Genomic DNA, 22,687 nt, shown 5'->3' with positions numbered 1-22,687 from the left:
CATGGGCTTCCTGTTGCTGCCAGGATCAGAATCAAGACATTTCTCTTCAAGCTTTTCTGTTCTGCAGTGCAGTCTTACTCGAATCATAATCTAACCAACCGTGTGTATGTTTGTGTGTGTGTGTGTGTGTGTAAAATACTGCTTTTGCTTTATTTTGGATCAAATAAATGTTACAGAAATGTTACATTTATTTTGTAATTTTATTTATTTTTATTTTTCTGTCCCCTCACTTCTGAAATGACAGCTATGACACACACACACACACACACACACACACACACACTCTTTTGGTCACCTGTCAAACTGTGAGGTTTTTCTAGAGATGTGTTTTTATGGTTTAGAATATTTGATCTTTAACTTCCTTCCTAAATGCACCTTCACCACTGCAGATACTATTAAGTATCTTTTTTATCTGTCTGTGTATCTGTAAATATGGCCCTGTTACTGTTGACTTCAGAAAGAGTCACTTAGAGAAGCTTTTGAAAAACATTTTGTTATGTGGTATCATAAAATTGGATCCTGGACTTTACATGTATTCAAATATTATAGTTGTGACCTAGAGGCTAGAGGGTAACATTTGCAAAACAAAAATTCTACCCCTTTTTGAAATATGTATTGGCCTAAAGTATGTTAAATTGTGTTTTAACCATTTATTTATTTAGGTCAGAAACAAACACAAAATTGTATTTAGCAAAGATGCATTACATTGATTTAAAAGTCGACATTAAAGAATGTCATGATCCCATTTTTTTAAAAGTTAGTGTTTAGCGGGGGTTATTACAGTTAACCTTTTTTTGTTTTAGAATACAACACTGGCCTTTTGGTACATTATAGTAATTATTCTTTTACATATGTGCCTCGGGCCATTTTGATGTGGTAAAAAATTATGTAAATGAAACCGTTAACAACACAAAACAAATGTCAGGTTGCTGTGCTTCCTCATGTGTTTATTTTCATGTGTGTGTGTGTGTGTGTGTGTGTGTGTGAGTGAGAGGGGAAGGTCTAGAAACAAGGAAGTGCAATGTACAACTAAACTAATGTACTTTAACTGTCAGCTTCGATGACACCCGGCCTGCAAAATCAGCCTGCAAGGAAAAAGGCATAAGTAAAAGATGATTAACAGGGAGAAAAAGAAAGATTAAATAAATTCAGAAAGCCACTGGAGAGAAGCAGCAGTAAGAGAGGGTAATTTGCATTTCGTTGTCACTGCTGCGTTGCACTACCTGTAGTTCCTGTATTTGGCTTTAGTTTCTTGTAGTTTCATATTGTGAGCCGAATGTTTGTCTGATAGTTCGTTTTTGACGTACGGAACAAAAATGAATCTGACATCTATGTACCTTTCTCTACCTCTCTTGTTTGCTTTCACTGTTTTAAGAAAAAGCCACAAAAAGGAAGGAAGAAGTTTGTAACATTGCATGAGAGAGTGAGAGAGAGAGAGGGAGGGACATAAGACAGGCTTATATACACTGTCAGGACGACCTTGCTCTTCAAACCACCAAAAACTGTTTACATTTCGAGAGAGAGGAGAAGCACAGAGGGCAGGTATGAAGCCGCTAGACAAGTGATTATGGGCTGTGGTTGGTTGTGTAAAGGGATGGAACTGCACTGGTTATAGAAAGAGGGAAGCAAATTGAAAAGTAAAGGATGAGTGCTGACTGAGTATGACATGAAGAGAAGAAGTCTGTACTTTACTGCGCTGGAATATTGTGTATGTCCGTGTCGTATGTAATACGTATATTAATGTGCATTCAATCTTTTTTTTCTTTTTTGACTGGAAGAGGAACATTTGAAAAAGGAAGATGGTCCGGTAAGTTGAGACAGATATTTTGCACTCTTGTTCCAGTGTTGTTCAACTCCTCATCTTCCTCTTTTCAGTTTTGGTACACAGCCTCTTATCTGTGAGTCTTGCAAAGCTCTTGTAAAAAGGCATATCTTTTTTGTACATGACTGCAATGTGCAAGGTGCGTTATTATATGCTCATGCATGTCTAGCTGCACGTGTATGTGCATTTCTGCAAATGCACTTGGTGGTTTGGTAGGCCTTGGCAGAGTGTGCTTCTTGTTGCTTGTGCTTACCATTATATATACGCATACAGACATGCATATATATATATATATATACAATGCGTGTACATGTGTGTACATATATGCACAAATATAATTAATTGCATTACATAACTTCATTACATTATATTTGCATAAGTATAAATGTTCAAATACTCTAAGCACTTATATATATACGTGTGTGTGTGTGTGTACCTATGAAAGACCATAAAGCTGAATTAAGTAACAAATTTAAATTAATTTCATCAAAAAGATGTGGATATTTTATGTCTTTTCTTCTCAAGTTCACACAGGTGTTCTAGCCAGAGGTGTAGTTTAGCATATTAACGATTGCATATTTTACACTAATATTACATTGTACTGTTGCAGAGTGTCTAAATACGTTCTTTTTTGAACAACATCTTGTTTTTTTATCATTTAAAACCTGCTAAAAACTTAATCATCCACGTACAATATATTGTGCCATTCATGTCAAACCACTCATGTATAATTTTATATTATCGTCTCCAATGTGTTCGACTCTAATATACGCTCATTTACATGTTGAACAGGTGGTTCCACAGAGATCTGTCTGGATTAGATGCAGAGTCCGTTTTGAAGAGCCGAGGTGTCCATGGCAGCTTCCTGGCCCGACCGAGCAAGAAGAATGTGGGCGATTTCTCCTTGTCTGTTAGGTACAGCACTTTTGGTTGGATATGATATGTATATCTATCTTTAGCCACTGTTAATGTCATTTGGAGAAAATGATAAGCTGAGGTCAGATTAAGGCATAGATAGCCTTCATAGTTTTCTGTGACTTTTTGCTTTAGTAAAAGAAAAAGAAACTTTTATTTACTGAACGTTCCCGTATTTGATTGGTTTAGGCTTTTGTCTTTCTTACTATAATTTGTCTGACATTGTTTAGTTGTAAAGAAACACAAGCTTGTTAAGAAACGTTATATACCTTCAAGCCAATTATTACTTTTTGAGGGAATAAATAGCAAGCAGTTTTTTTATACAATATATTTCATTATATGTGGTAAAAATCTGGTTCTATATTTATATAATATGCAGTGCTTTTGTCTCGTTATTTTCAGAAGCTTTGAGTGGGTCGTGGTTTTCAGATCTTTAAAATATTAACGGACATGGATTTTCTCCAAACGTTTTTGTCATTTTTCATTTTATTCGTTATCCGCCATGCAACTGTCATCAACAGTCCATTTTACATAACATTGCAGCATTTCTCACATATATCTATACGTGTTTTCAATAATTTGCTTGTTACATATAGATACATATAGACTTTTAAACATGCTCCAGACATACAGTGTGTTTATTTCTCTCTGATCTTTGTAATATAAAATGTTACTAAATGGTAGCTTAATGCCAGTTATAAGATCAGTATGAACAGCTCAAAGTTGGCACGTAGTGGCGTATGATTCTGACCAATATACCGAATTGCATTTCATAACTATAACGACGATATATGTAACCTAATCATAGTTTTAATATTTGCAAATAAATTGTGGTTGTATGTGTTTTTACATCACCATCTTAATTTAACCCTATTTGTTAGTTCAGTAAACCTTTATTTAGTGAGAATTTCACAACATTAACAACAAGTTAAATCTCTTACTTACGTTCTAATTTAGTGCAAAATCATTCCATTTTTAAGTTTTTATTTTTAATTTACAAGCTTTTAAGGCTTTAATTAATTAGAATATCCAGAAATAGATAGAAAAACGGTAATAGAATAGAAGTAAATTGATTCTCCGTGTATTTCTTAGTATTTGTGTCCTCTTTCTGATCTGATATGTTGTTTGCTTTGGTTCCAAACCATGCAACCAAAACTAGTTTCCTGGCATACTTAGACACAGCTATTTCCAGAGAAGCTCAAACTCAAGAGGTCAAATGTACTAGCTTGAGAAAACAGGTTAAATATAGGTAATCAATACATATGATGGAATATATTACTGCCATTCATTGTGAAAACAAGGTCAAGTAATTACTTCATACTCACGTAGAATTTCTACACACTTTCTAAAGTTACTATTACTCCATTTCCTGTGACATTATATCCTTTTTAAAGCAGTTTATATATTGTTATGTTTGTTATTTTGAGATGCCCTGTTACATCAACAAATACAAATAATTGAATTCTTCTGAGCGTCCTCTTACCTTCTCTTCTCTCTCAGAGTGGGAGACATAATCACACACATTAGGATTCAGAACACGGGTGATTATTATGACCTGTATGGAGGGGAAAAGTTTGCGACGTTGGCCGAGTTGGTGGAATACTACACTGGAGATCATGGAACTCTACAAGATAAAGATGGAACCATTATTGAGCTCAAATACCCTTTAAACTGTTCTGATCCCACCACTGAGAGGTAAGCCATCATATATGACCTATATGGCATATATGAAATTAACTTAAACTAATGCAAGCCGTTTTATTTGACTTTGGTTTGATCTAAATTGTTTCTGAGACTCTAATGTACCATATTTCAAAGGTTTCTGTTTCATCCGTATTTACTAACCTTGTCTATGCAAAGTAATATCCACTTTCTTAATTATGTCAAATATTCTGATTATGATGTTTGCATAGATTGCGTATGGAACTATTGCACTTATTCCGTTAGTATTCTGTTTCCATATACCATATTAGGAGGCCCACCCAAACACAGATACGTCTTATATTCATTCTTGTTTGTATTGCATTTTGACATTGATTAGATTCACATACGTCGCACCAAACATTCGGCGCTGTTTGCAGTTGTTTCTAAAGTTAGGTTGTTATTTTATTCAAAACAGCCGGAAGGTCATGTGTCCAGTTAGAAAAAAGTGAAAAACTCAAAAGGTCAAAATCATAATGTGGCATTTCCAGGTCTAGCATTAAGCTACTTCATTGTTTGATGTTAAAGTTAATGCAGAAAAGATCATTTATATATAGACCGCTGCTGTAGTGGATTCAATAGTCAAATTAATGTTGTCCTTGTAAACAATTTTCGAAAGACATGGAAGGTCATTTGCCTAAAAAGGTTAGGAATTTACATTTGTTTTACCTAGTATATAGTGCTGCTAAAGGAAGTTTTGCTGCTTTGCCCTTTTGGAGAGTGTTTGGGAGTATTGTAGTTGTGATGGTTAATGTAAATGTATACCGTTATGTTAACTAAGAGCCTGAATCTTTTTTCTGGCAGACAAATGCTACTCTAGCTACAGTACAAGTTAACAAAAAGTGGCTTCAATGTACTTTAATTAGCTTTTGCTGTATCTGGTGTGGCTAGTATAATAGTAGCTCATTATTAGTGTAGCTAAGCTGCAAACAATGCAAACCAAGAAAAGCAGAGCAAAAACAAGATCACTAAATTAAATCTGACACCGAATCTAGTGAGACACTGTAAACGAAAAACTAGGATAAAATTGTATAAAATTAGTATTTAAGGTAGCTTTTCCAACACTGGTCACTATGACAAAAGGTTAATGGCAAATTAAAGGTTGTTACACAGTAATACTGCCACTATATACTTGTGTACTAAGATAAAATGTCTTCTCAGAGGACTTTCCTTCCCTGCTGTTCGTACATTGATTTGAAAAAAGCATTTTGTTAGATCAGCCATTTTATCACACATTGGAATTCTTCCACATTCTGCTTTCAGTTACGTCAGAAACAGAGGAACTTGATACAAATCTCCTTGATACTTGAACCTGATACAAAATTCTTTCACGGTTAAATTTAATCTCATCAAATTACGAGTAAAATCACTAAAGAGCAACAGATTGATGTTAATGATTCATGTTAAAGGGACATGTTAAGGCGATCAGCAAGTAGAAATGATTTAAAATGGTCTCTTTACTTTATGATTACACCAAATGAACATTAGCTGGCACTTAAAACCGTCTGCATTGAATTCTGCATGCGATTTGCATTTGATCAGAACCTTGTACAGTGTACTGTATCAATTTCCAATTTATAAAGATCACAGACACCCCGATCCTGGATCAGGACTGCTAATCATATAAGCTTTTCAACATGACTAATGTAAGATGCTTCAGTTAACCTTACTTGCGTGTTGGAGAGTTAATGCTGGTTGTAATAATAAGCACTAAAGATAGATATTGCGGAATTAATATTAGGGTTTTTTTTTATTCTGTCAGTTTTCCTTCTTTGTCTGCGCACAATGTCTCTATGTTGTGAATGTAAAAACTTACACACATAATTGTGAAATATTTTATAGATTTATTTTTGTAGTTACGTTATTATGTAGTTAGTTATTTATGAAAAGCTCGAAAAAACAAGCAAAATTTCACTAAAATAAAACTGTTTAAAATGCAGTAAAACTGAATGGTAATCTAATGAGTAATGCACTATAACTTAAAGTGAATTTTATTCATTATAATTCATCATAATTGTATAATCATAAGTATATAGTCATTTTTAGATTGAAAAAATTATAAAGCGCAAACTCTAAAACTGCTATTAATAATGTTTTATTGAATTATTGAACTATTGAACGAGTGACTGAAAGATGGTGCAATTTTGAATGCGTCTTATTCATTTTATGCCAAAATGTTGGTGTGCTGAATTTCCCTGTTTATTTACATATTTAATTCAGATTTCGAATCCCAGATTTCAGTGTGGCCTTTTGGATCCCAATTCTTCACCATCTTGGTCACTGATTTTTCTTCAAGCACTTTATTAAATTTGAATGCACCTTGAATTGCAGACGCACTCGGCCCCTCCCTCTGCCATGTGTTTGACTTCCTCTTCTCATCTGCGGTTGGAAACTTTAGTTTTGACACATTTGCAAACAGTGACCAGACCCATTCAGGCCTTCCTTCATCTCTCTCCTGTCTCTCATAGCTTTTTGTCCCCCACCCTTCTATCTCTTTCTCTTTTTTTGGTCATGTTCATGATGAGCTGCTTAATGGGTGTTGTTTAACGGATAAGTAACTACATCTTTTTACATTTTTGTCCCATAAATGTGTTACAGTTATGAGCTGCACAGTAAGTGTGTTTCCATCTGTGGTTTTAATGCCACAAAATTAGAAGATTCCAGTGTTTTCCAGAAATTACTGATATTAAATGAGAAAGGTTAACCCTCTCCCCCTCAAAACATCATCATTTACTCTCTGTAATATTGGTCCAAACCTCTAGGAGATGTTTTCAGAAATGTTTTTGCACCCATACTGTAAATGTCACTAGAGACCAAAACAACTCTGACAGACTTTAATAGAAAATGCTTATGCTTACAGCAACTTAAATATAAGTTCAGAGAGGAAAGGAGAAGAACGTACTGTACTTTTTCTTAGTTAGGATGAGCGTCTCTTATATTTGTCATCTATTATTAATTCTAAATCATTTTACACACAAGTGCTGATAATAAAAAATGTTCTCAAGTGTGGAAAGTTTGCAATGACAGAAGTGTAGTGCATACATTTGACAATTTTAAGCAATATTACATGTTTAATGCCAGAACCTGTAACTTTAATCACAAATACAATCTAAAACTCAAAACATAAAAGAGCAAAGATCTATACCCCTTTATGGAGGATCAAGATGCAGTGAAAATATTAATGATGATTATGAACACAAAGACGCCTGATTGTACGACATGGCGTCTTAACAATAAGCTCCAACACGTGCCAGTCACATATGTCCGCTATAGCCCTTAGTCATGTAAATATGTTTAATGAAGACAGAGAACTTATCAGAAAAATATCAATTGCACTATTATAAATGTCCCCAGACTGACCATTTCTATTATATCTGCTTCTTGTTTGTATATTTTAAGACTTTTTGACTTGGCATATAACTATCATTACACTGTATTTCAGTGATGTTATATCGTTTTATTGATTCTGTTTAGAATGTTTTGCAATATGCCATTTTCAATTTATCTTGTTTTTACGGTCAACATCTGGTTTTGCTGGTGTTAAATAGACCTTATAGCAATTTTTTTAAAATTTTATTAGCGATAAAGATTGTTATCATAAATGTTTTTATACACAAATATGTCAATAAACTACTATTTTTCATTATAATTCATTATTATTCACATGCTGCAAATTATAATTCACCGGTTGTAATCGTCAAAGAGCAATCACGGAAGAACCCCCCAAAAGGGCGATTTAGCAAGTCTTTTTTTTTTTTTTTTTTTCTCAAGAGAAGAGAGAAGGAAGGACATGCTAAAAATACACCAAAGTCTCGAGTCAAGAAATCTTGTCATCAGAAAATTTTCCGACCGCAGTACAGGAAGCTGAGATGTAGAAATTGAGAACTGAGCCCAATTGTTAACTCACATTTTAGTAGGCAAGAGAACGAGGACCGCTTTTGCATCATGATCCAGAAATGCATTGCTAATAAATATACGCACGCTGAAAGTATAAATGGGACATAAATGTTCAGCCGCTCGTTTTTGTCTTCATGGCTGTATTGGTTTGTGGTGCAGCTGCATTTGGCTCTTGTTTTGTTTTTTTCAGTCACTGTCATTCTCTAAATACCTTGATTGGTTCGTTTGCGTCAGAGATGTCTATTTATACTCATTGTGCAGAACACAATACATGAACACATAAACTGTGTTTTACTTTTTAAAAGTTTCTATTGTAAGAACATTTACAGCAACATCTGTGTCTATAGTAAAACTTCAGAATGACTTTCCCCCCCTTTTGTTTTTGTATCCTCAGATGGTACCATGGCCACTTGTCAGGTCCAAATGCTGAAAAGCTGCTCCGAGAGCGTGATGAGCCCGGGACGTTCCTGGTGAGGGAGTCGCTCTCCAAACCGGGAGACTTTGTTCTGTCTGTGCTGACCGATGATTTGACCAGTTCTGGTAGGAGGGTCTCCCATATCAAGGTCATGTGCAACGTAAGTGCTTGTGCAGGTGGTCACACATTCATGATCGTGAGTTAAACAAGGCCAATGGTTTGCTTTTATCCTAATAGCGAGTATCTGGATTGAGCGTGAACATAGAATATTGTACCTCATAAGCTTGTTTCAAGTCCAGTATTTAGTTACACTTCCCTTCAAGTAAGGTTTTGGGCAGAATCAGCAAAAATCCTTATCATTTGTGTAAATGAAACCGAAGATGAGCAATACTTGATTGCACGCTAATAGCAACATAAATGGCCAATTGGTTATAAATCGTTTTTCTATGTCCTGATTTTTTTCAGTAGTTTTTAACTTCTAAAAAACATTTGTGTGTGTGTTGTCCCTTATAAATACATATTATGTATCATATACTATATAGCATAAATCACTCATTAATTGCGGTCTATAATGGATTGTTGTATATAATGGAGTTGTATATTAATAATGTAATAATGTACTTTTGCGTAGATATTAGCAACTTGATCAGTGACGTAGCATTTAAATGGACAGTTCACACTAAAATGAAAATTCCTCATTAGAAGTCATTATTAGTTTTTCTAACGATTTATGAATTTGTTACAAAATAGGGTGTTTTTGAAAGAATGCTGGCAATCAAACGGTCCATACTGTGGAAGTCAGTACAGACAAACAACTGTTTTGCTATCCACACTCTTTAAAATATAGCTTTTTGGTGATTAAATGATGACAGAATTATCATGCAATCCACTTTACTTTAATAGTCCACTTTAGACACTGCTAACTTTAAGTAACTTTGTAACCACGTCAACTAATTAAAAAAATCATTAATTTGTAATGTACATATCGACTAACTCTCAGAGTAGGCTGTCAGGGTAGATTTAGGGCTAGTAGAATAAGTTTTCATAAACTTGCAAAGTTTCTCATAGGCAGCATGTTGTGTAAACCCATCAAAATAAAGTGTTAATACTCTAATGACTGTTAGTTTACATGGCATTTAGCAAATCACAAAAGTTAAGTTAAAAATGCTTATGGAAACATTCGCAGTGTGACACATAAACACAGTATGACATTTGTACATTTTCACACAGTTTGACATAGAATTTAAGTAAAGAATTTAAATGCACATGGTACACACAGTATGACTTTGATTCGCACGCTCGCGCTTACCTGAAAAACGCCGCTGGACTTTGAATCTTAAGTGTGTGCAAATGGCAGCGGGGGTGGTCATGCTCCGCTCAGGGCTCTAAATAGGCGCTATTGTTAAGCTGTTCGAGTGAATGGTACACGATTATGAGCAAGGGAAAATCAGGTCAACGCACTGCCTGTCAATTGTTTATTTATTCCACTGGTATGTGCAAGTGCGTATGCTTTAGCGAGGTTCAAAGCGTACAAAACACCGTTGTTGCGTTGTTCCCCCTCTGAGCAGATTAACCGAACAAACTGTGTTCTGTGAAGACGGTTCTAATCAGCTCAGAGAACCAAACAATTCTGTTGAGGCCTAAAACTTTTTAAAATCAGCCTAACCCTATTTTATCTAAGAAAATGTAAGCTCTCACCAGTGGATAGCTTCTGTTAATCTGCTTTAAAGACACAGAAAGCTTTTGTGCTGCCATTTTGGTGATGACATTTAAAATTTAATGTGCATTCTCACAGGTTGTGTTAAAGAAAAATCCAGTGTTCATTCACGTATTCATTTTTAATAAGGATAGCATAAGCACATTTTCAAGCAAACCTATTCACAAAACGGATTTTGGACATTTTCTGCACATTAATGAGCTGACTTTAGATGAAGAAAATCCAATTTAAAAAAGACGTATTGCATGCTGGTCCAAACTAAATGCAGTAATCTCAGAGAAAGTGACTTTATGAGTAAAACAAAAAAGTGTGATATGCTTTCTCACACAGTCTTGTGTTAATGTTTTAATAATGCTATTATGTGGAGGTCCATTTTGGCATCCATTAAGATGCTCGTGAACCCTATGTTACCGTTGCGTGTGAATCCAACTGACTGATGAATTGTTCTTTCTTTCGCCTGTTTATTTTTAGAATGACCAGTACACAGTTGGCGGTAAAGAGATTTTTGACACTTTGACAGACCTTGTGGAGCATTTCAAGCGCACTGGTATTGAAGAGTTGTCTGGGACGATGGTTTACCTCAAACAGGTAAAGAACATTTGTAATCAGAGGGGTTTTTTATACCAATATAAATGTCTTAAATGTCAAGTAAGATGTGTAACAAAAGCACTAGCAGCTAATCCGCTTCTGGTATTAACCGCAGCACTGTGGAAACGGACTTGTTAGGCTTGGTCACATTACCTTATACATTTTGAGATGTTGTAAACGTTTAATCTAAAACCCTTTTAAAATGTTGCAAGAAAAGAAAATTTGTTAATAAAGTTACTGCTATAGTGATCTGCTACTACTTTTATAGTGGCTAAATGTTTGCTTTGACTTAAGAGCATCTGTATAGATAAAGAGATCTGACCGGAAAATATTTGAGTTTGAAATCGAGTTTTTTATTCAGTGTGACAAAACAGCACATCTTAAAGTCACATCTTAAACTGTGGGAAGCACCTTTAAAGTTGTGATTAATCTTTGCCCTTTCTGTCTGTCTGTCTCCTCCTTTTTGTCGTCTGTCTCCTACACGTTTTTTATGTCTGTTTATGTTGATGTCTTGCTCCTCTCCCTGTTATTTGTTTTGGTGTCTACCCTTTTTTCTCAGCCTTATTACTCCACAAGGTTGAACGCAGCTGATATTGAGAGCAGAGTAAAGCAGCTCGACCAGACTGCAGATAACATGGACGGGGCCGATAAAAAAATAAAAGCTGGGTTCTGGGAAGAGTTTGATGTGAGTGACATGTTTAAAGGTTATTTATGATACCATTTTTGTCAGATTTTAATGATTGTACATTGAACCATTACTGAACCCATGAACCACGTGAGTATTGGCTTGTCTAGGAGAATTACAAAAAAATAAAATAAATAAAATAAAAAAATATAGATTAATAATAATCATAATTAAAATAAAATAACATTAAATTCAGATTAGTAGTAGCGTGGTAGTTTTTGCGGGCTGGAGTTAGTACATTCTAGCCTCTAGTCTGTTAGGCCACAAAAGAGGCTGTATTTTCCACTCAGCATAATCCATTTTTGCCTTCGGCCTACTTTTCGTTCATCCAAGGCAGTTAGATCTTGAGAGATAATTATTTAGATTCTTTTTTATTATGCATTTATTTTTTTACATACATCCCACATCATTTACATGAGCTTATGCGTCGGATTAAAGACAAATTTGTGCGTTTTTACAGCCATTTTTGTACCACACTTGGTACAGGTTGGCAAAAAGAATTAGCTTAACTGTTGCTAAAATTAGTGCGTTCATACAAGGCTCTCTGGTCGTAGTAAGGTTAGACCACAGGAGCCAAACGGTCGATGAGAGCTACTCTCAACAAGCAGGATGTGGTCACGTGTATCTTAATTTCTCTTACTGTCTGTACTATTTCTGATCTATAAATCAGTTTTTTCTGCTTGCAGGCGCTGCAGAAGATGGAAACTAAGGTAACGAAGAGCAGAGACGAAGGAATGAGACCGGAAAACAAAAGCAAAAACAGATATAAGAACATCCTTCCCTGTGAGAAACGAATCCGAATCCGCAATACAGTGTTTAAAAATTTCAAACAGGTTTAATAGTGATAAAATGCATAAATTCAGACAGTTTTTATAATAAATATTCAAATTTCTTCTCTTTTCAGTTGATGACACTAGGGTTACCCTGCAAAACGCAGATCCCAATGTTGTTGGCTCGGATTACATCAATGCCAACTACGTTATAGTACGTCCACAACATAAATCACAACATAATCATAAATCTCTTCTTTCATTAAAGCCTCTCTTTTTCTATATGTCTGTGTTCACAGAACAAATTAATGGATATTAGGTACCAGAAAGTTTACATTGCTTGTCAAGGCTGCCTCGCAACAACTGTAAATGATTTCTGGCAAATGGTATGGCAAGAAGAGACACGAGTAATCGTCATGACAACGAGGGAGGTTGAGAAAGGACGGGTTAGTAACTGTTAACATTCTTCCAATTCATACATTTTTAATTTAGTGTTATTATTTTGTATTTTGTATAAATTCACTTACTGTTATAGCCTTGCAGTCAAAACGTGGAAAAAAATGTCTTGACTGCAAATGTCAGAATATACAGTTCCTTTTCTTGTTACATGCGCCCTCTGCAGAATAAGTGCGTGCCATACTGGCCTACTACTGAAGGAGAGTCAAAGGAAGTAGGCAGATACGTGGTGACGTTACACACTGAGAAGGATGCCACTGATTACAAGGTCAGAGTGATGGAGCTCAAAGCAACACACCGGGTAAGAAAACAGTCTTTTCAATATCACTGTACAAACACTCACACTAACACACACCACATTTCCTAAACACAGCACCTGTGTCCCATATTCTGTACTTGTATGTCATTCTCTTCCAATGCACTTTATACCTTTGCCTAGACGAAACAGTATCATAAGTCTTTAAAATGTGGCTTTTCTGTTATTAACAAACGAAGTTTCATTCAGAAAGTCGAAAAGGAGACAATTTTAAGCACCACTTAAAAGCACTTTGAAAAAATTTTGAACAGTACATCTTTTCACTAAAATCATTATGCTGGCAGTTGCATTTTATTTAATTGAAATATAAGTCAAATGTTTCTTAAATCAGAAATCTCTTTACTTGTCTGATTTCAGAAAGAGCCACCTCGCACCATTTGGCACTACCAGTATTTGAGCTGGCCGGATCACGGCGTGCCACAAGAGCCCGGTGGAGTGCTTAGCTTTCTGGAGCAGGTCAATATTAAACAGCATGAACTGTCTTCGACTGGACCCATGATCATCCACTGCAGGTACAACAGAGTCTCTTATAACTAAATCTACCACTTGGGGGCTTCATGAGCACACAGCATTTCATTTCATATAGCTATTAATCATACGCGAATGCGTTTAATGGACAGCATTGAACACTGATGCTGGTGTAAATGCCATTTATGTAGTGTTTATCGCAAAATATCTTTGTAAGAAGACATTATTCATCTTTTTGTAGTGATCTGGCCACTACAAATTGTTTGTAAATTTAATTTAAAGGGATAGTTCACCCAAAAATGAAAATTCTGTCATTAAATAATCACCCTCAATTCTTTTTGTGTGCAAAGAAAATGCGACAAAGACTGGCACGAAAAGAAGAAATTGAAATTTTTGCTTGCTATGCTCACAAAAGGCCTAACTATTTTAACAATGTCCTGACTAGATTTCTGGGCCTTAAACGTGGTAGTTGCATTGTTGACTATGCAGCATCTTAAACCTCTCGATTTCAGCTCTTGATTTCAAAATATCTTAATTTGTGTTATGAACATGAATGAATGAATGAGGCGTTTATATAGCGCTTTATTGTGTATTGCCGTACACCCAAGCAATCATTTGGGGCATCTCTCCTCAACCACCACCAGAGTTTTGCATTCGCTTGGATGATGAAACATGACATGAGGGTGACTAATCAATTACAGAATTTTTATTTTTGTGTGAACTATCCCTTGAAAATGTATTTTATTTTATTTTATTTTTAGATGACATAAGAGTAGTACATTTCATATCCTGCCATGAAACGTAATACAAGCTGACGGTCTTAGGCAGGGAGATTTAGACAGTAGTCTTAGCACACCACTTAGCATTTCGTAATCACAGTACATGCCTGAACTTTTCTTGATCCCATACCTCCCACTCTGAACCATTAAATTAATAGTTTGTTTATTCTTTAGTATTACTGTGTGCTATGGGAAATTCAATGTCTCATGACCTCGTTGGAAGAGATATCTTCAGTTATTTGTTGCTTAATGTGTTTTGGCAGTGCTGGTATTGGGCGAACAGGAACCATTGTGGTAATCGACATGCTTATAGATAACATTGACGCTAAAGGTGAGTTTATATCACTCTGTGCTGAGGTTTTTGAGGTTTTACTATTTTTTACTATGAAAAAAAAATCTGATTTAAAAAAAGTAAACAGCCTGGTATCTGGAAAGTGGCTGGTTTAGTCTCTAGCTGAAGCAAGATATTACCCGTTATGCCCTTTTGGAAAAGCACTTAAATCCTCAGGGATTGTCCTGGTAAAACCTTCATGGTACCGTTCTTTGAAAACATCACATGAAAGGCCATAGGTTTGATTCCCAGAGATGAACTCTTTACACACATATCTTGAACGCAATAACATTGCCTGCTAGTTGCATAAACATAAATTAATTAAAATGAAGGTAATTGCAGAAGGTTTTTACTCAAACCTCTGGATTCATGTGAATCCTAGCTGTTAATGAGAGCTTTACAATTTTATTTAAGCTCAGTACTTTTTATTGACAGAAACATAACCGTTACCATAGCAAAACTCATTTTACATCAGGACATGAAACATCACACATCAGAGACTCTTTATAGTTGATCATTTTTATTGCAGTGCAATCACATTGATTAAAGCATTATAACCTGCGAATGTCCTCAGGCTTTCTGGAACCTATGTATGTTCGGCTAACAGGCATCTCTTCTAAATGGTCCAGATATTTTTACACAAATCAATACAGTTAGTCTTGTAATCTTATAATAAGCTTATTCTTAGTTGTTGCAACCACATTTCACGTGAATTCCTCAGGGTGGTATTTCATCCTAGATCCTGGATTAAACATGGTTGCAGTTTTGGCAAATGATTCTAAAGATGTTGTCTTTGTCAGGTCTGGACTGTGACATCGACATCCAGAAATGTATTCAGATGGTTAGAGATCAGCGGTCTGGCATGGTGCAAACTGAAGCCCAGTACAAGTTCATCTACTTGGCTGTGCTGCAGTATATAGACTCAAGGACGGTCACACAAAGGGCTGTCATGGTAAGAAAATGGCTGAGGATCATTGTGAGAGGTTTTTGAAATGCAATAAAGGGAATAAAAAGAAATTAAGACAATGTTTGGTTTGGGGTCAGTAAGATATTTAACCCATTGAGGTCATAATCCCGGTACCGGGAGAAGAATTGTTTAAAATGATATTATTTTAAATGTATGAATTATTTCAAAATAAGCTGTACAATCATGAAGAAAAATTCAATTTCATCCTGTTTCAAAATCAGCTTTGCCATCACATCAATAAACTACATTTTAAAATATATTAGCCTTGAGACAAAAAATCATGTTAAAACATTGTTTAGAATACAAGAATTTATAATTTTTTTTATAAAAATGTTTAAAAATGATTTTAAAAATCATTTTATTCATATGGTAGAGTACAATGGAATTTTTTTTTTTTAGAAATTAAAATAAAAATGAACATGCATAGGCCAATTTTTATTTAATCACCAAAAAAAGGTTTAGGTTTTAGGATTTTTTTTAATACCACACTTTGTATAGATGAAAGACATAACAGCGTGATTTGATATACCATTTGATATACTTTTTATAAAATACATAGTGTAGATTACTAAATTATGTCAGCCATTTTTGAAGACTAAGGAGAAGGAGTGGTCATGAAACTTCCAAACATTTGATATCTCAGAAAAGTCCTGACTGTACTCTGTACAGAATATCTATGTATAATATATGTGGCATGTAGTCTCAGAGAAATTCACTAACATATATACTTGACCGAGCACTAAGGTTAAATTAGAACAGTTACTACAATTATCATAATGTTTTACAGTATTACTGTTTTACTGTATTTATGGTCAAATAAATTCAGCATGGTGAGAATAAGCAAATATTTGAAAATATTAATCTAACAGTACATCTGTTTGCCCTCAGAATGGTTACCATGCAACATCTTACAAAGTCAACACTGTAAAAAAGCAAGATAAGACTGATAGCCCATCTGTTATATTTAGTATTGCTATTGATTTTTAAAATAGTTTTACTTTGTAACTTTCTGTTACAGGAAACAGAAACCGAATACGGAAACCTCTCAATTCAGCCTAAACACCAGAAGGCCAGCCGCAAAGCTTCAGCAAAGTAAGTAGACTTGTGCTTGTAGCGTATCCCTAAATACTCCCAACAACCACCCAGAAACATTCCTCTCATGTCCCCTTATCTTCCTCGAACGCGATGGCCAGTTCAAAGATCTCTCAGCCACACAGCATCTGCTTACGCAAGCTTTTTAAAAGCCATTGAACCATTGTGCAATGTCCGTTTGAAAGAGAAAGAGGAGGATTGAGTTGGACGCTGTGTCTCAGATCTGGTACTGTTTCAGTCTGTCCTTGCTCTAGTCACAGAGTTGAACTAATCATTGGCTTGCTGGACAATGTTTGGCAAGCCTCCCTCTTACGTTTCTGTGGTTTGGGTCAGTTGATAGCTCAAGCTGCTGACTAAACGAAATGTTGTAGATTGCAAAGTGCTTCTTAAAACGAGTAAGCATAATCGTAACGACTTCTGCAGAAGTCTAACAGCTTTTAATCTCATTCGCTCCTTTGTTTGGGATGGTTACGATGACTGCTATAAGATAGCGACTGATCAGTTTTTTTCCTTTTTTTTCAGAAAAAATGAAGACGTTTATGAGAATCTGGGAGCAAAGGGAAAGAAAGATGTCAAAAAGCAGAAATCGGAGGATAAGAAGGGTGGATCTGTCAGGAAACGATAAACGTAGATAAAAAGAAAGATGAAATTTAATTTTGCTTCATGTTTGTACAGCTTATTTTTAATTTTTTTCCGCGGTTTTAAAGAAAACTGAGCCAGCAATGCCAAAGTATTTGACCTTCTCAAACAAATCCTTCTATGTTTTTGTTAATATGTATTTGTTAATTGTTTAATATTTAGTACAGCATTTTTAAGTAAATTCACTAATTTGTAATTGATATCAATCATCCACTCGTTCTCAGTTTTAATAAAAGTTTTGTTCATGTCATCCCTGGCCATTATGTTTACCTGCTGTAATAAAATGAAGGCGTGTTTGCATAGAATGTAACATTTTCCGGGATGTTATTGTTAACAGTGAGGCCGAATGGAAAGGTTGATGTCCTGCAGAGATGATACGCACAAACTCTGGCCTGATGCCAGAGAGAGAGAGGGACCTGACTCATTCATATTCTTTACATCAGAGAGCTGTAGACATCAGGGTCAAATATCTCCCTTGATCAGTGAACCCCATGCAGGGCTGACCCCGTTTAACTCTGAGGCACAGCGGGAAAAACATTAGGAGGAATGAATGAACCTCACAGAATGCCACATGAGCAACAAAAAAAGTGTGTCAGAGAAAAAGAGTGAGAGAGAGAGAGAGAGCGTATGGTTTGATTTTGAGGTACAGATGTAAATTGTGAACATCATGGTTGCTTTGAAATGTTGAATATTTTGTATTTTATATTTTGTGTTGAATATTACACAACTTCTAACAAACTGTCAGAAAACGATTAAAGAATAAATATTATTGTTAGGATAAAATATTATTATAAATATTGTAACTCATGTTATAATTGATAAACAATATTTTTTAGGACCAACAGTCATTACCAACTGACATTTTGCTATTAAATAGTTACTAAAGCAATAGGTCTACACTGTTAGACACTAAATGTAATAATAATTTAATTTATATTATTATATTTATTATTTTAAATAATAAATGATATTATACCACTGAGATACAATTATATATGTCATTATTTGAATTATTTTTCAGCTTTTATTTTAAGTTTAGGCCAACACATGTGGCATGCCGTTACTATTATGTTGTTGTTGTTTTTTTAATAAATCTATATTGCTTTAGTTTTTATTTCAGTTTTAGTCTTAGATTTTTCACTAATAACTCAAATAACGTTATTTCATTTCATGTAATGAAATGTAACCTTTTTTGACTTTTTCAATTGCATATTTAATAAGATGACGCATAATTGGCATATTTTAAAGGGCTAAATTCACAGTAACTCATTCTTTTTGTGTGCATTTTTATATATTAAATAGATATTTTGATAGGACCTCAGAGACCCGTCCACCTGTAGCACCTCCCCTTAATGCCTGCGAAGCAATCCCAAAATCAGGGAGGTTTTGTTCTTTGCTCTGCTCGGAGTTGAGCTGGTTTGGGAGGAGTCAGAGACGCTTTTGGGGCTACTTTACAGAGGACGAACCGGAGCTAGGTCTTGGAGAGCTGTGTAACCCAACATCACGGAATAAAATCCCGGAAACACTGACCACGGATACCGCTCGGTGTCTTCACTTCGCGTGCTGTTGGAAGGAAACGGCGTCGATCGTTACAATTTAACCAAATTACCTAGCGTACAATGCGATAGTGCTGCCCAGAGACACGGATAGAGATCCAGACAGATAATAACCAGAGGAAAAAAGCAAGCCCAGGGTGTCACAGGTCACAGAACATTTAGTTGGATTCGTGTCAAACAAAAAGCAAAGTGAGAAAATGTCCAAACCTAATTATACCGGCATTTACAACATGGTCTCCCAGGAACGTTTTGAAGACTATCTCGCGGCTTTGGGTAAGCAATAGTATATATATTTACTTTTTAATTTAGTTTTGCCAGTCTACGAGCTTATGATGAACTGTCACAGTGCATAAAGAGTCTATTCAAAACGAACCACAGTGACTCACTTTGATTGTAACTTGATGCTTGTGCTGACCGTGATGTTCTTCTTTCACCTGTCTTCAAATCTCTGTGAACATGAAGATGATGTACCTCCTTTTAATCTAGGTTAATGTAATGAAATCCAATCCAGTCATCTTCTTGCCTTGGAGGGAGAAAGCCTAAACGACAACCTAGCAATTTAGTTTCTGAAGAATACTACTAGAAAAGTGAAAACATGCCTGAATTTGTTTCTAAACCCTGTATGGTATTCGTATTAATTAGAGAGAACCTTGTTACGCTCGTCTCATCATGTTGGTGTGGGTTAGTTCACCTTAAAATTTAATAAATTTTGTTTTAAACTTGTCTGTGGGGGTCAAAGATGACACAGGATTTAACACACAAAAAATATAATACTGCTTTAAATTGTTGTTTCCCCACAAAACCAATAAAACGTTTTCTGTCAAATAAATTGAGCCAAAAATAAATATTATACAATTTTTTTGACTTTACTAAATTTACCAACTAAAATGTAATTCACAAAAATCAGTTTGACACATTAAAACTGGATTTACTATCAACCCAAATACTAATTAGTTGTCATTTTAGATATTTTAAATTTGCAGCTAGCCCAGGTTTTGGCCATTTGTTAGTAAGATATTTTTTAAACGCAATACAATTTTAATAAGTTTCCTTTATTCTTTTATATATTGTAATGTGTACAAGTTATAATAAGCATGTTGCTTGAATTTTTACATAAATATTGTTACACTGCATGACAATGTAATGTTATTTCAACCAAATTTTAACATTTTATGCACATCTTATTTGAAACCTTAAAATTAGAAACTTTACTTACATTTAATGTGCTTTCTGTGGATGTTAAAACATCTTGATGTCTTTGACCCATGTATGAATGAACTTGTTTTTGTGGAAAAGGTTATTAAAAAGCGTTCAAATGTAAAATCAGCATGAAAGTGTAATAAAAATGAGCACACAATTCATGCATTGTATTCAAACAGTAGTTTCTGAGTGATTGAAACTGAAATGCAAGCTGTTCATCCACTGATAACCATCAGTGCAGGTGAATCGGTGAATTTAAGAACATTCTTATTTCAGAACAAATAATTCAGATTGAATTAAAAAAACTTTTTCAGTAAAAAAAACAAAAAGTAAATAAATAAATCTTCTTTCTTCAGTTAGTTTTGCTAATCATTTAATTTCTCTCTCTATCCTCGTCAGATGTTAATTATGCATTAAGGAAAGTGGTCTGCATTCTGAAACCCAGCAAACATATTGAACACGATGTGAACTCTGGCAAAATGAAGATTAAGACGGTCACTACCTTTAAAAACTTCGACATGGACTTTACTTTGGGACAGGAGTTCACTGAGGACCTGGGGCCAGTCGATGGGCGAAAGTGCCAGGTGTGTGTGTTTTATATTTTATGTTTTTTTCCTAGTCGACCCGTTTGTAATGTATTTGTGAGAAACAAATGAGCCCCTCTTAAAGTAATATCCACCAGACAAAGGAGTGTGGGAAAGTCTGGTATGTGTGTCGCTAGTGGATAATGTTCTCCATATGTTTCAGACCACGGTGAACTGGGATGGTGATAAATTGGTCTGCGTGCAGCGAGGAGAGAAAGAGGGCAGAGGCTGGACACACTGGCTAGAAGGAAACCTCCTCCATTTGGTAAGCAAGCACGGATTGTCCCGCGCCAGGAAAATGGCTTCACACATATACATTATTCAGTCTCTGGAAGACTTTGTACATAACATACTAGTTCCTTTACAATGTAAAATTTTACTTGCAGTTAAATAACAAAGACCGATAGGGAATTACTATTACGAATTTATTTAAATATGTGTTTGTGTGTATATATATTTAGTTTTTACCTTTTTATTGTATCTATTAATATTTTTTTAGTTTAATGGCAAGTCTATGGCACTTACAAAAACTGTGATTAGGAAACAAACCAAAAAAAACAACATATTTTTTGGAAGATGATATGCTTTTAATCAGCAATTTGATTAAATTGATCAAAAGATACATTAAAGACACTGAGAAACAGGAGTAATGGCTGCTACAAAAATGTAGATTTGCCATCAAACAAATAAAATACGCTTGAAAATGTATTAAAATAGAAGACTAATATTTTAAGCCAGCGATGAGGTAAGATGCTGTGTTCATGGCTAAAGGGCGTTGTTAGGCACACCGTGAAGCACACTGCCTTGAGCACCGTATTGCTTTTATAAAACGATTGTGTTACCACACAATAAAAAATATTGAAACCAAAAATATATGTGCTGAAATATGTGAAAACTCTTTTCATTTTAGTTATTATCTTTTAAAGAAATAGTACTTTTATTTTAGGGATGGTTCAACCTTGTATTCAAGGCTTTGGACCTTCTCTCGATGTCTTTAGTTCTTGGAATAAACCCATTTGAAACTTTAACAACTCGGCTACTACTATGAATCTCTCGCAATATCCTTTTTTCTTTTGTCACATCTCTCTCTCTCTCTCTCTCTTTCTCTCTGCAGGAGATGAGGGTTCAGGGTGTCACTGCCAAGCAAGTCTTTAAGAAGGCTGAATAAAGATGGAAGGAAGAGAGAGAGAGAGAAAGAAATAGAGGGGCCATTTGCTGGGGGTTTGAGCTCAGATTATTCTAAGAGCTAAGGGTTCAGAAAAAGGCCATATCACAACAGTCCCTGAGGCACAATAAATAGTGTTTAAAAGGAGGCTGTGAATGAAGAATTCGGTACACTCTCTATAAAAATGTGTCTGCTTTTACAGCCCCGGTTTCCCTTCACAGCTTTAATCAAAGTTGAAATGAGATCATGACAGTAGAGCCCTGTTACCATCTGTGAACATTCAGGACTGGTACTGTAATCTATGGATTTATGGCACCCTGATATTGTATTGTGCAGATATGTTTACAGTAAGCGAAAGTAATGATTAAATGAGCCAGTAGTTTAGCTGGTCGAATACAACTTGGAATTCTTCTTTACCAAATTACATTTAATGTCCAGTTACCTGCTATTGAAATGGCTAATATTAGAAATAATGGATTTGATAAATCTGTGTGAAAGGATTTTGATTAACTGCATAGACAAACTAAAAATGTCAAAAAATGCTCTGAAATGTTTTATGTGTCCAGTCTAGAATATAACCGTTTATATAACCATAAAATCCTGTTTGTATGAATTTATTTCTTA

General features: G+C 35.0%; 2 protein-coding genes across 5 annotated transcripts; both read left to right on the top strand.

Annotated features, from left to right (window-relative positions):
• The first annotated feature begins 1,032 nt into the window (after positions 1–1,032).
• On the top strand, positions 1,033–17,808 carry ptpn6 (protein tyrosine phosphatase non-receptor type 6). Of its 4 annotated transcripts, XM_043260612.1 has the most exons (17): positions 1,033–1,185; positions 1,376–1,542; positions 1,779–1,807; positions 2,615–2,737; positions 4,238–4,432; positions 8,730–8,910; positions 10,939–11,055; positions 11,615–11,740; positions 12,427–12,523; positions 12,645–12,724; positions 12,810–12,956; positions 13,133–13,267; positions 13,640–13,794; positions 14,793–14,860; positions 15,661–15,812; positions 16,846–16,919; positions 17,442–17,808. In XM_043260612.1, exons 3-17 carry the CDS (start codon positions 1,800–1,802, stop codon positions 17,542–17,544), a joined length of 1,761 nt encoding a protein of 586 aa, XP_043116547.1. In that variant the 5' UTR covers positions 1,033–1,185; positions 1,376–1,542; positions 1,779–1,799; the 3' UTR covers positions 17,545–17,808. The 4 variants fall into 4 exon arrangements, with proteins under 4 accessions (XP_043116547.1, XP_043116550.1, XP_043116548.1 ...); XM_043260615.1 differs by lacking the exon at positions 1,376–1,542 and having other exon boundaries at positions 1,039–1,185; XM_043260613.1 differs by lacking the exon at positions 1,033–1,185 and having other exon boundaries at positions 1,294–1,542.
• Positions 17,809–18,949: 1,141 nt separating this feature from the next.
• Positions 18,950–22,661, top strand: rbp5 (retinol binding protein 1a, cellular). The gene is made up of 4 exons (XM_043260617.1): positions 18,950–19,387; positions 20,714–20,898; positions 21,062–21,163; positions 22,013–22,661. Exons 1-4 carry the CDS (start codon positions 19,312–19,314, stop codon positions 22,064–22,066), a joined length of 417 nt encoding a protein of 138 aa, XP_043116552.1. The 5' UTR covers positions 18,950–19,311; the 3' UTR covers positions 22,067–22,661.
• Positions 22,662–22,687: the final 26 nt, after the last annotated feature.

This window comes from Puntigrus tetrazona, chromosome 16 (assembly GCF_018831695.1).
Source record: "Puntigrus tetrazona isolate hp1 chromosome 16, ASM1883169v1, whole genome shotgun sequence".
Classification (NCBI taxonomy): Eukaryota; Metazoa; Chordata; class Actinopteri; order Cypriniformes; family Cyprinidae; genus Puntigrus; species Puntigrus tetrazona.
The sequence above is the reverse complement of the archived record's forward strand: the minus strand, read 5'-3'. Positions and strand labels throughout refer to the sequence as shown.